The following is a 16,010-nucleotide window of genomic DNA, read 5'->3' as shown; positions in this document are numbered from 1 at the left end:
TGCCTCAGAGTGGGGTGTGTATCAAGGAGTGATCACTGCAGCTATAATTTCTATTTTCCTGCCTCAGTACCTGCTGTGCAATGCTCTTTAAGGGGAGTTGGTGGCATGGGCTATGCCAGACCTTCAACTACCGGATTTCATAAAAAACCCAAATTCACCAGCTTGATCTGTTACAACTCCTTCCTCCCAAATCCTAGCCCCAAAAAGCACTCTTGAGCAGTGAACAAAACACCTCCATACATCCTTGCACTTTTAACCTCAGTGCCTTAGGTTGTGTACCTGTATCTATGTGTATTACTTTGTACCTGGTTCATTGGAACTGTCTAGCTCAGAGAATGTGATCTGGATTCTGGTGCTTTCTGCACAGGGACATTTTTTTCAATGCAATTTTCTTTGAATAAAGCAATTAAGAAGTCAGGGGGACAAAGGGAAGTACTGGGACAAAGGGAGTATCTGAGTAATCACTGGTGATTAATTTTAGGCTCTCAAGGTCTTTTTTTGCAATATCTGTTCTTAACCAATTCAACTGTGTAAATCTCACAGATTCTTCTGAAAACCCTATTTCTTGCCAAGACTATGTTAAAGAAATTTGTATTGCTGAAAAGTTCTAAAAATCTATCATGTTGTTTAATATATTTTTATTAATATGTTTTAAGTGGAATTTTGATGTTGACATAAATTTGTCAAAGAGTGGTCAGTGATGGCCTAAATAAATGTTTAAACATTAATTGAAGTCTCTTTACTATCCTAATTCAGAAAACTTCACCCGTGGAAATTGTGCCTGCAGAAACTTTGAATGTATATTAGGAGAGGAGGAGTGTGGTAAATCACAAAGAAGTGAGGTCATCAGCAGGGCTGTGCTACAACTTTAGTAGATCATATCTTGGGGTTATTTACAAGGAACTTGTTAACTTCTTGACGCTTATTCTGCCTTTCTTTTTCAAACCTAGCAAAGGAAGTGCTGCTGGTCCTTGAGGACTCCAGACTATAAAAAGTAGAGTGGCTTTGTTTAACTGTTTGAGGTTGTGACTGACCAAATAATCTGGGAAAATACGCTTTCAGCAACTAAGTTCTGCTTTAAGTCAGATGTAGCTGATTTCTCTAACTTCAACAAAAATGGAATGAAGCAGAAACTCTTAAAATTGCCTTTGGTTTTAGGAAGTTTTAGAAAAAAGATGTAAAGAGTTTACAAGAAGTTCCAGCTGAACCTTAACTTACTTGCTTAATATTTTCAAATCAAAATGAATCCTGGCAAAAACTTATGAGAGTGCATGCATGTGGTCAAATTTAGCTGTTCTCAGTGATATATTTCCCACAACACAGCCTGGTCTGAGGTGGTTTCGTGATTGACTTCACCCAGTTTCACATTTGTTATCTGCAGTCATGGTAGCACTGCACAGAGTGAGTTCTGACCCAGCCTCAAATGAACAGAACAAGAAGGTGTTCTTGTCTGAATGAACGTGTTGCTTCTTTTTCTTCTGCATTGGTACTGGCACGTGAGAAGCTTTGGAAGTGCTCAGGCAATAGCCCAGGAAAAGCCAGGACCATCCATCCGTTTGATTTGCAGTTATGGTAGCTTAAGCTGTTAAGGAGACGATCATTTTTCTAACTCACTTCAGGCCTCTTGCCTCTTCTGCTGAACCATCTACTTTCTTGATGAAAGTCTGTTTGGTGTGAGGTTGATTTGGTTATTTTTTTTCTCTTTGTGTGTGAGAGAGACTAAAAGAGGGGGTTGGATTGCTCTGCATAGGCAGATGGTTGGGTTAGCTTTGAGAAGAGTTTGGGCCCTGGTTTGTAATGAGTTGTGTATAAAGTACTTTCCTTATTCCCTTGGTTCCTTTCTTCATTATATAGTTTTTTAAGTCTTGGACAAAGTCGTTAATGATTTTTGTTCAGTTCCTTATTGCTAGCCTGATGACTTGGTTCTTTTTGCTCATCTGAGACTGGTTAATACTGTAAAGTTGCAATATTAGTATAATCTGTCTTAGTGTGTCCACTATTTAATGTTTTTAATTCATTTGGGAAAAAGCTTCTGTAGTTTTTCCTCAGTATCTGAGTCAATAATAGCTTTCTGTTAGGCTAGTGAAGTGCTGGCCCACATGCTCACGCTGTGATAGAAATTCATGTCAGGGAGAAATGAGCTATATGCTCACTCTACTTGGAGGCAAGAACAGTTCCTCAAGACAATAATGAACCAACTGATATATTGATTAAAATTCAGGTGGGCTTTTTGCCTGGATGACTAGATTGTGATAATGAAATATGTGAGCTGGCAAATGTGTAAGAAATTTGTACAGTTCCACTTCTACTGTCTGCTCTGAAATCACCATATTGTTAAATATAAATAATTTGAATTCAGTTCTTTGTGGTCTTCAAAATGCTGTGGCTCAGTTTAAGAATTAGCTGATAAATTTACTATCATTGATCTGAATGTGCTTGGGTTTAATTTCTCCTGTTGTAGTTAATTGAAGTATATTTATTTACCAAACAGCCTTACCTTTTTTCTTGTAAAAAGTTATTTAATATAAAGTTGAGTTGCACTATTAATTTTTTAACTGCCAGTTGAAATCAATTTGGCTTGGTAATAATTAGTTATAAAAGCTTCCAAATGGAAGAAAAACTGGGCTGCCGTTAAACAGGATTTGATACACATGGAACAGTTAAGCAGTAATAAATTGCCTAGTAACTGAGTAATTTCACTCAGATATGTGCCAATCTTGTCTCTACATTGAAAAATTTTGGAAGAAGAACTGATGTTTGAAATTGCTTAATGCTGGAGGTTTATTGTAATAACAGTAATACTGACTTGGCCTGATCTTTGAACATTTAAGGCTTGCTTTTATACCCCAGTGAGTGATTTCGCGTTCATTTGTAATTTTTGTTGTGGGAGAGTTCCCTGAGGGGTATGTAGGAGAAGCACTAAGTGTCTCCAACTCCTTATTACATCTGCTGGAAACAGAAAGGAATCAGGCATGGAAGGGCCCTGGAGTTGACCTGGGTTGGCTCTGGTAGGAGCAAGTAATTCAGAGTATTGGATGAAAGCATCACACTGGAGAGGATAGCCAAACATAGCTGTTGGCCTGAAGTCAACAGAAGCATACCTGTGGAAACAGTCTGTATAGATGGATGCAGCAGTAGCCATCAAGAATGCTGGCATGGGTCCTCTGAGGAATTGTTACTTATTAGGTAAATGCTTTTTATAGAAAAGGTTTGGTATAAATAGTTAATGTCCATGGCTTCATGAAATATATTACCCTGAGATATGTTCCTATGCATTATTTGGAAAACACTGGTTTAGGAACTGCTAGGTAAGGATAAGACTTTTGCTTGATGTTTAAATATGTCCAGATTTACTATTTTTTGGTAGAAATTACTTGCACAACTGTACTTAGTCTGGAAGGGGCTGTATAATATTTGAATTATTGGCAGAACTGGAAAAAGGTTCCAAGATTTTGTAGGGGTTTGCGGGGGCAGGATAGATGGAATTTGTTTTGATTTCTGTCTATAGCAACAGACTGCATCTAATATCTTAATAAGTAGATTTTCTTTAATAATATGAAGCAATTAAATTTTCATATGCAGTAGAGAGACTGACTTTGTCAACTTGCCAGTCCCTTTCAATGCTGACAGGGAATTCATCCCTTGCAAGCTCAGGGAGGCTGCAGTTCCACACTCAGTTGGCCTTGTGGTGAAGCCAGTTTGTAGCTTGAAGTTAGCACTGCTGCTCCACGGGAAATCGGATCTGAGACTTGATCTGAGTTAAACAGAGCAGCCAAAAAGAAATGGCTATTTTTAACATGGATCAGCTCCTTGAGCTTTGTAAGCTCACACATTTGCATGACCTCCTGAGTAGGTGAGGAGAGAGTAGCTCCCCTGTGGTGTGAAGGTGGGGATGAAGAGCCAGCAGTGGGACAGGTGAGGTTTTCCAAACTTTGGTGCTGGCGTCAGTAGGTCTTGAAACTGTGACCAGAAAGTCTTGCTTTGACTGCAGGACGATACAGATGTGAGTCACTGAAGGCAGGATGTAAGAAATGTTTTATAAGTTTTCATAAAGATGTCAAGACCTTGAGTTTATGAAATTATAGTGAGCTTTATGTTTTATGCCTGTCAATCCAGTAAATCTTCGAGAATTTTAGAATTATGTTGTTTAGTAGTCCTCTTGGTATTTAACTGATGATGACTATACCCTATCTTGGTATTGATAAATTCAATGATGATGGAGTGGATACATGAAAATTAGAGAAAATATTTGAAAGAATTGAAGGAAAGCTGATCGGCCCGTGGCTTGTGGATATATTGGACTAGCACCATCTTCTGAATGTTTAGTACATTGCAGCTTTATGTCTTTATTAATGTACTAAAGAACACTTACAATAATATTCATTCAACTTGGAATTTCAGGAATTGCATTACTATAACATCTTTTTTTTACACTTTGTTGACCTTATGGAATTGTTAAATTCAACCAAAACAAAGGGTATCTCTAGTTGGATTAGTGGGAAAATAGGTTTTTTTGGTTTTTACACTTTTTTAACCTCTGTCCTAAAACATACCTTTAATAATATAAGGAGGAAATTTATTTGTGAAAAAAGTTACTGAGTCCAGCAGTTTGTCACTAGTAGCTCAGCTAAATCAATTTAAGCATTTTTCTTAAAACTTTCAGTATTCCTGATAAAAATCATTTCATGTTTAATCAGAGGAGTTTCTTTTTTTTATGTCAGCAAGTCTTGTGTCTGACTGCTGGGGCAGTCAATGAAGTTCACTATAGGGAACTTTGGAAACTACTATCAAACCCAGTAATGTCTAATTTAAAGAGAAATGTGTTTTATGGAGTTAAGCACATAGAAATTAATTTGTCCATAGGAATGCATATGAGCATTTAAGAAAATATATAACAGCCATTGCAGTGTTAAAAGTACTCTTACAAGATTATGAATAAAATATTTTCGTGTTTTTCTTATGTTGTACTATAAAGGGTAGTCTTACACTGGTGAGAGAAAATTTACATCTGAAGTGGTATAACTTTTTTCTTGTTAGTGTTGCTAAAATTTAGCCATTACAAAATGATGTCTCACTTGAAACTTGAGTTTTTCTATGTCTATGCTTACTTACTGTGTTTATGAAGGATGCTGATTCCAAAAAGTGAAATACCATGTGTATTACAGAAAATTTTAAAGATGTGAGAAGAAATGCTGCACCTAGAGTTTCAGGGATACAAATTAATTATTTCATAATTTCATGCTCTACTGTATTTGAGTTGCAGTTCTTCATTAACAGAATTTCTGTTTCTCAGAGATGGTCACATTAATGCTATTGCTGTATAATTTATAATTTTATTAAACATATCCTTGTCTAATGCCAGTGTTTTAGTTTGTCTGTGGGGACTGGAATTAATCTACATGGTGTTGGGCATTGGGTATTATGGTTTGTGTGAACACATCTTATTTTGATTTGTTTTGCTTTCTCACCATCATTCAGTAAACATTTTCAACTGTGTTCCTGTCCTGTGCAGATAACTGTGCCTGCCCAGTGATTTTTATAATTGAATTAGTATAGCAAGAAAAATCCAGCTCATGTGTGTTCTCCTGTCCTAGGCTTTTCTTCTCATTTCTCCTTGTCTCTAGGAAATAACTGTTCATGAAGATGTTTGAGTCTAAATTAACACCTTTAACTTAATAACTTAAATTTTTCATTGGCACAAAGATTAGGAAGATTCGGAAGCCTGAACACAAGTGTAAAAGAAGCTAAAAGATGATTTAGTGCACAAAGCAGTAAATTGATGGTTCAGTGAAAGTTCCTGTGATCTTAGTAAGACGTTAAGTTTATCTTTTCATATGTGTTTCATTTTCCCTTTGTAAAAACAAGAATGGTATTTGCCTAATTTACTGGGAAGTGAATTAGTGAGCAAATGATCTATTACTAATTGCAAAGGGCTTGTAAATTGGCACTGGGGCCATGTAAGAATCTGACTGACTGGATAAAAAACAACAGTGAACAAACTGTCTTCTCTCCAGGAGGAGCTTGTAATCTTAGGATATGTTTCTCTGTGGAAAGTAAAAACTAATTAACCAAAGGTGTGAAACTAGAGAACCTTAAAGTCTTGTGAGATGATACTTTTGAGAGAGTAGCATTAATTTGCTGAAGCCAGGCTGTTCATTCTCCACACCAGAATGCACAAAAGTGTTTCATGTTCTTTTCATTCACAGCCTCACTTGGTTTGTTAAGCTTACCCTAAGGACATGTTTGTTTAGGTCTGTACACTGCAGCAAACAGAGATGCATGGTAAAATCATCTGCACAGAGGTCTGTGCACCACATCTAATCTCCTAGTGCCTCGATTAATGCATTGGAGTTCACTGTCTGCTGCCTCAATAGATTTTCAGTGTACTTAGCCACTTGAGTTGCAGGGTGGGGAGAAGACAGTCAACAGTGCCTTTCATCCACCTCTCTTCCTTTCTGTGGTCTTATGATACCCTTTTAAAAAGAAAAAAAGTAGTTCCAGTTATGTTTTAATCCTAAAATAATATTCAAGGTGACTCAAATTTGTATTAGTTTAATGATATAATCTTTTCTGAATACTTGTTTCCAAAAATGTCAGTATTAAGGGTGGGGATAAGTGGTGCAGGTACCTAACAGAAAGGATCTGATTCCAACTGTCAGTGTAGTCTTAGTTGGTTCAGTCAAATGAGAAATAGTTGCAAGAATTTCTGCCAAGAATTTATTAAAAATGAAAATGGGAAATGTCTAGCTGAGAAAAAAAAATCTTCTTTTCTCTTTAACTGTCTTTTCAAGCTGTGTAAGCCAGTTATCTGTCATCCTAGTTTTGAAAAGAAACTTGGGTGTGTTGTTTTTTCCTTCATAAGAAATTTTACTTTTGTATGAAATGATGCCTGCTATTTGTATTTGCAAAGGTTAACATCATCTTAAAAATGACCTGCCATCTACCAGACATTAAACATGCTTGTTATTAGGCAAGAATCCTTTCACACTGTGTCCTCTTGAGTTAGCTGCACTTGGTGTGCTGAGATGGAGGCATTCCCTTCTGGCTGCTCTTGTTTTCTGTTGAAACCTATTTTAAATCTTGCAAGTGTTAACCTCATTAACCTAAGATGCACAAGAACCACTGTGTTTTAGAGCTTTAGCAGAAGTGCTGTAATTGTTTATTGTTTAACAGTGTTTGAAAACCTCATTTAATATGGGATATTTTTATGTAAAGAAAGGTTAATATAATGACTACAGCTTTACTTTAATAAATGCCATTTAGAGAACGTGTCATGGTAAACACATTCTTTTTTATTGTTTTCCATGTTAGAGCAAACTGTAAGCCTCATCAATTTGATTTTAATGTGTGAAATATTCTTATTCCAAGAAGCTCAGATTTTGTGTCTTTGTATGTCATTTTTCAGACAAGAAAGAGAATTCCACATAAGATTTGTACAAATAAGTGGAGGCCTATTTGAGAGGTGTGCATAAAACCAGGCAAACCTCATTCACAGGCATGATGTCTTTCTGTTTTTAGCCAGAGACCTAGGAATTGTTCACCTTTCCTTTCCCATATTAGGCATACATTTTCATGTCTTGTATCTGTAGGAATTTGTCTTTTGGAAGGCACTCAGATCATAGATTCATCATTTAGAAAGCTGTATTTTTCTTTATTGTAATTGAGAAGCAAATTTGCTGATAATACTAATTTTTTTTAGAGGAGGAAGTGTTACAGTGTTTTGTGTAAATTACAAGAGTTTTTAAGCTTTTTTTTTTTTTTGGCTTTCTGAAACCAGTAATTTCCTGTTGTAGCTGGAAATGTTAAGTATACTTTTTTAAGTATTAAAGTGCAGCACCAGCTATTATTCTGCCTTAGCAAGTCTTCTAATACAACATTTGATTTGTTACTATGTCCTCATAGGAAAGCATCAGCAGTAGAGTGTACATGACAGTGAGAAAGTAAACACATGCTTGCAATCAAATTAATGTATTTCATCTGTCTTCAATTAATAACAATCTGTCATGCTATCTATCTGAGAAGCGGCATAAACAGTTTATTTTGTGTTTGGAATAACTTCCTGGAGGCAGTTAATGTGACATGTAGTTTGTCTGACATGAGTATAACCAGATCAACACTCTAGATGTTTTCTTGATAACCTAAAAAAATTACTGAGAAAATTTGTACTGGAACTGTATTTATATTTCATTTTGAGCTTCCTTAAATCAGAGTAGGGGCATAGTTTTTCAGGACTTCCATGAAAGAGTTTTCTTTTCTTGGCAGTTATACAGTTTTAGTGTGAGAAAAAGATTGAAAGTATTAACAGAAAATTAACTACGAAAAGCTGCAGTTTGCACTCTGACATTTGAGGCTGAATATTCGAGAATGTGTAGAAGTACCAAATCAAAATAGATTTTCGAAAGCCTAGCTGATACACAAAGTCTGGTAGTGCTGCAGACCTGGCGGAATTTATTGACTAATTTATTGTTATTTCTGTGGTTATATTGAATAATAATAATTAGGTATTAGATGATTTTTTTATTTACACAGAATGAACCTTTGTGTCTAACTAGAAAATGAAAGTGCAGTTGTTTGAAGTTCTAAGTAACCTATTGAAATACTCTTTAAAATCTTAGACATAATGAAATAGCTCCATCTTTTAGTGGGAAAGCAGTAGGTTACTGGTAAGCTGTGCAATAAAAAACTAGGGAGGCTTTGCCCTTTTTTTTTAATTTCACTTTTTTCTTTGGATTGACAGTAGAATTAGGATTAAAAAAAGGTAATATTGCTTATGGCAGAAGAAGCTTGAAAGGGGTTCCTCCTGGCCAGAGCACTGGGACATGCTAAGATGTTCTCTGTTGACATCTAAGGGACAGAGGTCTGATAAACTGGGAAGTAAATCGTGTTGCCTACAATGTTGCTCTCAGTGTTCAGCTTGATTTCTGGTTTATTTTTTAAAACAGTGGATATTTGGCACCTCATGGAGAAATCCCTCTTCTAATTCTGTTTTTCATACAGGTTTGCTTACACATGGAGGAAGCAGAACCTTCACGTTCTGGAATTAAACTGGCTGTACTTGTTGAGCAGCATGTTCTGCATGAGGGTAGTGCTGTATGACAGTATTGTTGTCCTCAGTCTGTTAGGTTTCCAGGTGCTCAAGCTAGGTTTGTTCTTAAGAAATCAGTCAGAAATTATACCAAAAAATAGGATGAAAAAGACATTGTCGTATACAGACCCCTTTTTTTATGACCCTGGAGTATTTTCAGAAGAGAAAATGTGTACATAATTTTAAGCACATGTAAATCAAATTAATAAATTATTAAAGCATTTTACTTGTCATGTCTGTGTGGGCTAATCGTGATAGCTCATTATTTAAACATTATGTAATTGTATACCTTGTGTGCACAGCTGCAAATACTTTGCAGAAAGATTTATATTTCATTTTTCACAGCATACTATAAAAGAATATATTTTTGTGTGGTACCATAGATTAATAAAGATGTTTACTCATAACTTTAAAACTACTCCTAATTATATTGAAATATGAAATAGCTATAATATGTTAGATAACTAAAAAACTAGAGAGTTGTAACTTCATGCATATGTTACAACCAGTTTTAATGGAAAATACTGTTATCAATTAAAAAAAAATGTTCATCTTAAAGAGAACTGCCTTTGCAACAGAATCCCTAGCAGTTTTTACAATTCAAGGTCTTTTCAAAAGTGAAAGAGGGTCAGATTTGGGTGGAGAGGTGTCCCTTTACTGAAACTCTGAACTGTTCCCTTTCATATTTCTTTCCATACCTATGGTTTAGAAAGTGGATAGGTTAGTTATCACTGGTATGATCATTGAAAACAGCTTGCAGTTTGCAAGTGTAATCTCATGATCCAGGAGAAATGCCAACAAAATATTAAACACTGTCTTGCTTCACATGCATCATACTCAGTTGTCCATACTACCCTCAGCAAGTACTGTCACTAGTTTCTCAACTGCTTAGAAGTACCTGTGCAAGTCACCTATTTGTGTTTCTTCCAGAATTACCTGAAAGATTCATGCAAAATGGGTGTTTTCCTACTTAAAAAAACCCCTGTAGTTTTGCATGGAGCTCTTCTCCAGTGATGTTAGAAAAGATTGGCTGTCCTGTGGGAAAGGGAAATAAATAAAGTGACTAGCAGCCTTTACATTCTGCACAAATGGTGTTCTGTTTAGAGTATGTGCAGTTATTTGCTTGTATGGTTTAAAAAGATTATAAAACCATAACATTCATTGTTATTTGGACTAGTGACGTGTATTTTAAAGTGCTTCCTGGCTTTGTGTTTGTACCAGTTGTGTTACTCAGCTTAATTGTTACATGTATTTTATTATTGCCTTAATTTTAAGACAATACAGTTCCAGAATTTGGTACCACACTTTATTCCTCACTGCAATCTCTGGTGAGCTAATTGTATTGGTCCTAGTTGATTTCAGAGAAGCAGGGGAGTTAAATCAGTGTTTAAGCTGTTGCACCAGACTGGAAATGACTGTCCCTGTGTGGTGGTTGGTGCCATGTACGTTGGTGCTATGCTCATTGCAGGCCATTTTTTATCTTATGGAATGATGCAAATATCTAAATGGAAGAGAAACAATTTTGACAATTTATTTACCATTAGTAGTTTTAGGGTCTCAGGTCACAAGCAGCAGAACTATTCAATCACGATGGAATTGCTGTTGAATGGCTGGGTGTGGGGAGATTGTAAAGCACCCATTTTGTTTTATCTAGTACTTTTTAAAGTTTTTCTATTCCCTTGCTGCAGCCCAATAAATTAAATTTCAGTGACTTGCTCTTAATTTCTCAAGTAAATTCCATAGAGAGTTTTGACTTTGAAGAATGATTTCTGCTGTCTCAAGTGTTTGCTCAGAAATTTTTAATCATAGGATAGATATCTAGCCTTGCAGTATTCTAAAGCATGGTTTCCTTTTCCATTTTGATTGTCATTGTCCATGAGACTTTCACTGCAAATAATTGATGTGTAATAGCAATTTGAAGGGTAGTTAGTGAAAATCCTTTTATAAAACAGCTGAAGATGTAACCTAATCAAATCTTTCTGGTTATAACTTAAAATTACTATTTTGTCCTTGTTTTCTTTGAAATGTTAGTTGCTCTCCATGGAGATGGCCATTGGTGGTGTTTACACCTTTTCCCTTACCTAAATTCTGTAGTGTTGTTCTTAACTGTGGGGTTTTTTTTTTTTTTTCTTTTTTTTTTTTTTTTCTTGTTTTTTTTTTTTTTTTTCTGCTGTGCTGATTTTGGCTGGGATAGAATTGGTTTTCTTCCAAGAAGTCTTCAGGACAACTTCAGGAATGCCTTAGAGGGAGTATCCTTGGGATTTCTATTGGAATTCAATACTTCTCTCCTAGATTCTCTTTTCTCTTTTCACAACACTAGATCTCTCTATAATCTCACCTATAAATCAAAATGGAACTCTGGAATTCATGAGAAGCAAGTATTTTAGTAAGACTTACCTACTTTTGCTACAGCAGATATTGGTGTATGCTGGCTTAATCTTTGAGGGGAGATTTTCACTTGGATTTGTTTGCCTTGCTGAGAGTTGTGTCTGAATTCCTGAAGTTTCTGATCTATTTTTGTTGTGCTGGTATCTTTATATGATACCTGTACATACAGATGTGTATCGACCTGTTAGTTATGGAACAGCAGTTTATCCTGCTAGGTGTAATTGAAATGGCTCTTCATACTAGACAAGCTTAAAGATGAATGTTTAGTCTTATTTGGGAGAATCAACAAGATGGGCTCTTGAGAGCATGAGCAAAGCAACGGAGATAATTTTTGGAGAGTATCTGGCAGCCATGTATTTTTTGTGGTTGTGGCTCAAGGCTTTTAGTGTGTATTTCAGGCATAAACATGAGCAAACTTCAGTGGCCTATATTGTGGATGCCTTTTCTTAGAAATGGACTTTGAAGGTACTTCGGAGGCTGGTGAGCCCCTTTTTTGTCCTCATCAGGCTAGTCAGGGGAACAGTACTATGACCTATATCTCCCTCTCTTTCCCCCATTGCTTACGATGTCCCCCTGCTTCTCCTGATACAAGTTTTCATGTAGTTTATTTAAGTATTCCATTTAATGCAAATATATTAAGTGGTTCCGTTCTAGCCAAGAAATTAGCGATGTACTCCTTTGACATTTTAACTATTGCTTTGGTAATTTATACTTTTAACTGCCCTTTCTGCCTGTTGATCCCATTTTTGAGAAGTTTAGAATGTTTGAAATGATAGATCAAAGAAATACCCTCAGTGCATCCTCCAAAGTTTACACATCTTGGGCTTGCTTTTGCTTTTCGTGATCAGAAAACATACTTTAATTTAGATAGGAGAGTTTGTATTCAAGCCCTTGATCGAAAGTAATCATTTGTAAGATTTGTGTGCTGTAGAGGGTCACTGTTAGCAAATAGTTAAATCTCTTTTTACTTTTCAAACTTGTGTCTTGTGTCTTTTTGTCTCTTTTATACATCCCATTGTGAATCTCTAGCCATCAGTTCATATTCTACTTGGTAAAAATGAAGCTATTAATTTTGCCCTGCTGTTACCTTCTTTCTCATTTCCTAAAGATGAGGAGGATGACTGTGCCATCTGGCATGTAAACTTCATTTTGGGCCTTTCTCTAAATGTTTGTGTTTGAAGTGTGGCCAAATCTTGCTGATTTCTTCTTTGAGACCTTTGTTAGATATGGCCTATCATAGCCATTACCACAGTTAAAATGTTCTCATTTTGTATCTTAATTTCAATAATTCCTTTTTCTTGGCCATTGCTATGTTATCTAGTCATTTAGAATATTCTGCAAGATCATTTTCCTGGTTTATAAAATCAAACTGTATTTATGTGTCTTACTCACTTTCTTTCTATCCAAAACTTATTTGTCTTTGCCATTAAACTTTTCATGGTTTAAGTGCATTCTCATGTCATCCTTCATCCCAAGATGCCTATTCCTGCTGTTAATTGGCTCATCATATGAGTCCACATTGGCCAGCTGTTGGTTTTCTTTCTATAAAGTCCCTGCATTCCTTATAAACATCGGTTTTAGGAAATCATTTTTCTCCTCCAAAGCTCTCCTAAAAGTCTTTTTGCTGTGATGTCTAAATAAAAGCTGGATGTGACTTATCTCCCGGTGTGCTAAGAATTCTGCCTGTTGAGCTGACCATTGTCAGATGTTAAAGAAAAACGACTAGAGGGTAACTATTCACTATCTGTAGTTGATCTTCAGTAACTCTGTGATTATGTCCTTGGCCTGTGGGCAATGCAAAAGAATTGGACTTAGGATCATTGCCCTTCATTGACTGCACACTGCAGTTTTGGGTAGTTAAATATTTATTAACACTTGAAACTCTTTGCTTGTACTAAAACTGTGTCCTTTTTCACCAAGACCTAATGTAACATGAATTACCTAGCATTTTCTGTGGGCTCTGAATGCACACATGAGCAATCACCTGGCAGTTCCCTGGCATGACAGTGACTGTACAGTTCAGAGCAGACAGAAATTCAGGAGGCAGAAGGTGAAATACTTGTGACTGAGGAGGACTGAGAAGTACACAAAGTTTAGAAACATAATTACACCTTGATTTTTCACTTTCACTCTGTTTCTATGATCTTGTGTGCTTTAATTTCTCTGCTGTAGTAAAGTATATATTCAACTGACCATATATTACTATTAATGGTTCTTCATAGAAAATAAGAGGCATCTGAGGACGTGATTTTCAATATGTCAGTGATATTTTCTTCCTGGAAATTCATCAATCTTTTTAGGCTATTGTTTTCTTTGTCCACTCTCCATTCATTCCTTCCTGGGAAAGAGAGTTTGAGAGAGATTATAACTAGTGATCTTGTCTTTGTAGATATATAAGCATTTCATGGTATTTTAGAGGAATATAGTGTAAATGCTGTCTATCTATCCATTTATTTATTTTTAGGTAATTGTGTGTGGGTTTTTGGAGTTCAGATATAGTCAGAGAAATACAATGAGTGAAATCTGCAGTTGGGGTCAAAGTCCCTTTAAAAGTTCATTAAATAAAAATAAGGAAAATATGTATTTATTTTTCCCAGAAGAGTAATCTCACAGTTGTGTTTTCCAAGCTACATTTAAAGCTAATATGTGAAACATAAAAATAATAGTCAATAATGAAATGTTTTAGGCAGTATGCTCTATTTTATCCTTAAAGGCATTTCAAAAGAGTCTGTCTTTTATCTTGGTAGTTATTTTTCAGAAAAAAAAAAGTAAGTGCATTAGTTTTTAACTAAATTTTTACTGACTTCAGGCTTTATTTTAGTAAATGTATTTGTTCTTCCCTTTTTTGTGAAACTTTATTATATAGTGGGCATTTAGTACTATGGAAAAACTATACTAGAAACATTAGTGTTAATAGCTTAGTATTTTAGTCCTTCACAAATTAATGCCTGTGGTAACTGGATGATTTTAGCCCTGTTCTTACAAACAAGGCCTTACTGATGTGCAAGGAGCAGTAATACGTGTCAAAAACTCCACATTAACCAAGGTAAGCAGTATAAATGGGGTGTAGGAATCCCCTGTTAGACTAAAAATCTCCAAGAGAAAATCTCCAGAGCCTACAAATTAAAGACCTCCAATATCATTTAAAAATAAAACCTTTTATGTAGTAGGAGAGCATTTTTTTCAGCTGATAATCAAATGACACTATTATACAGGCTTACTAGATTTGCAAATTTACAAGTTTTTACAAGTCAGTTGGGTCCCTTCCTCAGGAAATCAGTTGAAGTTTTTTTTTCCTGTATTGACTCAAAGAGCCTGGTTGTCCTTAAATCCTTCTGAATATATTTGCCTTATAATTTGAGTGCATTGAGTCAACACCCTTATAGGAACTGCAATGCAATAAAAAAAAGAGAAACTGTTCAATACAGTTTCCAATTACCTTAGAATCAGATTGGAGAAACTGGAATGTACACAATAAAACCTGCACAAGACTTGAGTTCTGTGAGATTTTGGAAGCAACCAGTGCTTTTCAACATAAAATACCTTTTGAAAGCTTTACTCTGCTTCCAGTGGTTGTAAAGTGATAAAAATGAAAATACTTGTGTGCATTGAAATGTGCATTTTACTTTTTTAAAAATTTCTGAACCACACCTTTGTGGGATTGAAAGCCTCATATGTAAGTAACTAAGCATCACTCTTTTACTCAGTCAATTTTTTTATTACAGTGAATATTTTTGCTTTGCCGTGTTCTGCAATAAAATTCTTTATAACTTGTTTACATTTTTACTTAGGAAAAATATGTCGATTCAGATGTGCTTGGTGAATTTATTTTGTAAAAGTCTTCAGGTTACACTGGAATCCTCAGAATGCATTGTGCTTGCAAATAGAATGTGGAATATTAATTCTGTCTCATTTTAGTATGTAGCTTGCAGTAAAGTTATTACAAAGTATTTAGGTGTATCCAGAAATAAGTGTGTACTTTGAAATACCAACTTGTTGCATTTGACCATAAAATTTTAATTGTGGTTTCATTTTAGTTTTGCAAATCAAATTAGTCTGATGTAATTAATTGTTTTTATTTTAGCAAATTACAGAGAGAGAGAAACTTGCATTTGCATACACCTGTAAAGGAATGTATTACATCTGTTGTGTTTCCAGTGAATAATTTCTAAGATGGGTAACTAAATGGGCTCCAGTGTAATAATTTTTCATTTCTTCAACTTATTTCTAGTTGACTTGGAGCACATGCGAACAGTGAAAGCTGACAAGCACCAGCGACTTTGTCAGGAAAGAAATTTCAGTAGCCATTTTGTGTCAGCCAAGACAGGAGATTCTGTAAGTAAGAAAAAGAAACTTGTAGATGTCTGGTTTTTTTTTTCAAGATGCAGCAGTTTTATTATACTTCACATAGCAAACTGTTGAGAACTCGGTGTGCTGTAGGTCCTTTTTTGCCTCCCTGAGTTGCATGAAAAGTAGATCTTTGTATGAATGTGTATTGCTATTGAATTACAGTGACTTCTCATCTGATTTTCAGTTT

General features: G+C 35.4%; 1 protein-coding gene across 3 annotated transcripts in view; it reads left to right on the top strand.

Moving 5' to 3' along the window:
* RAB28 (RAB28, member RAS oncogene family) overlaps positions 1–16,010 on the top strand; it is a 61,349-nt gene that overhangs the window by 36,329 nt on the left and 9,010 nt on the right. For all 3 annotated transcript variants that reach the window (XM_085059837.1, XM_085059835.1, XM_085059834.1), the window contains exon 5: positions 15,705–15,808. In XM_085059837.1, coding sequence (XP_084915963.1) covers positions 15,705–15,808 — 104 coding nt within the window. The remainder of the gene's footprint in view (positions 1–15,704; positions 15,809–16,010) is intronic.

The sequence above is a fragment of the Lichenostomus cassidix genome, chromosome 4 (assembly GCF_008360975.1).
Source record: "Lichenostomus cassidix isolate B80296 chromosome 4, HeHo_3.0, whole genome shotgun sequence".
Classification (NCBI taxonomy): domain Eukaryota; kingdom Metazoa; phylum Chordata; class Aves; order Passeriformes; family Meliphagidae; genus Lichenostomus; species Lichenostomus cassidix.
Note: the sequence above shows the minus strand (reverse complement) of the source record. Positions and strands in the feature narration are given on the sequence as shown.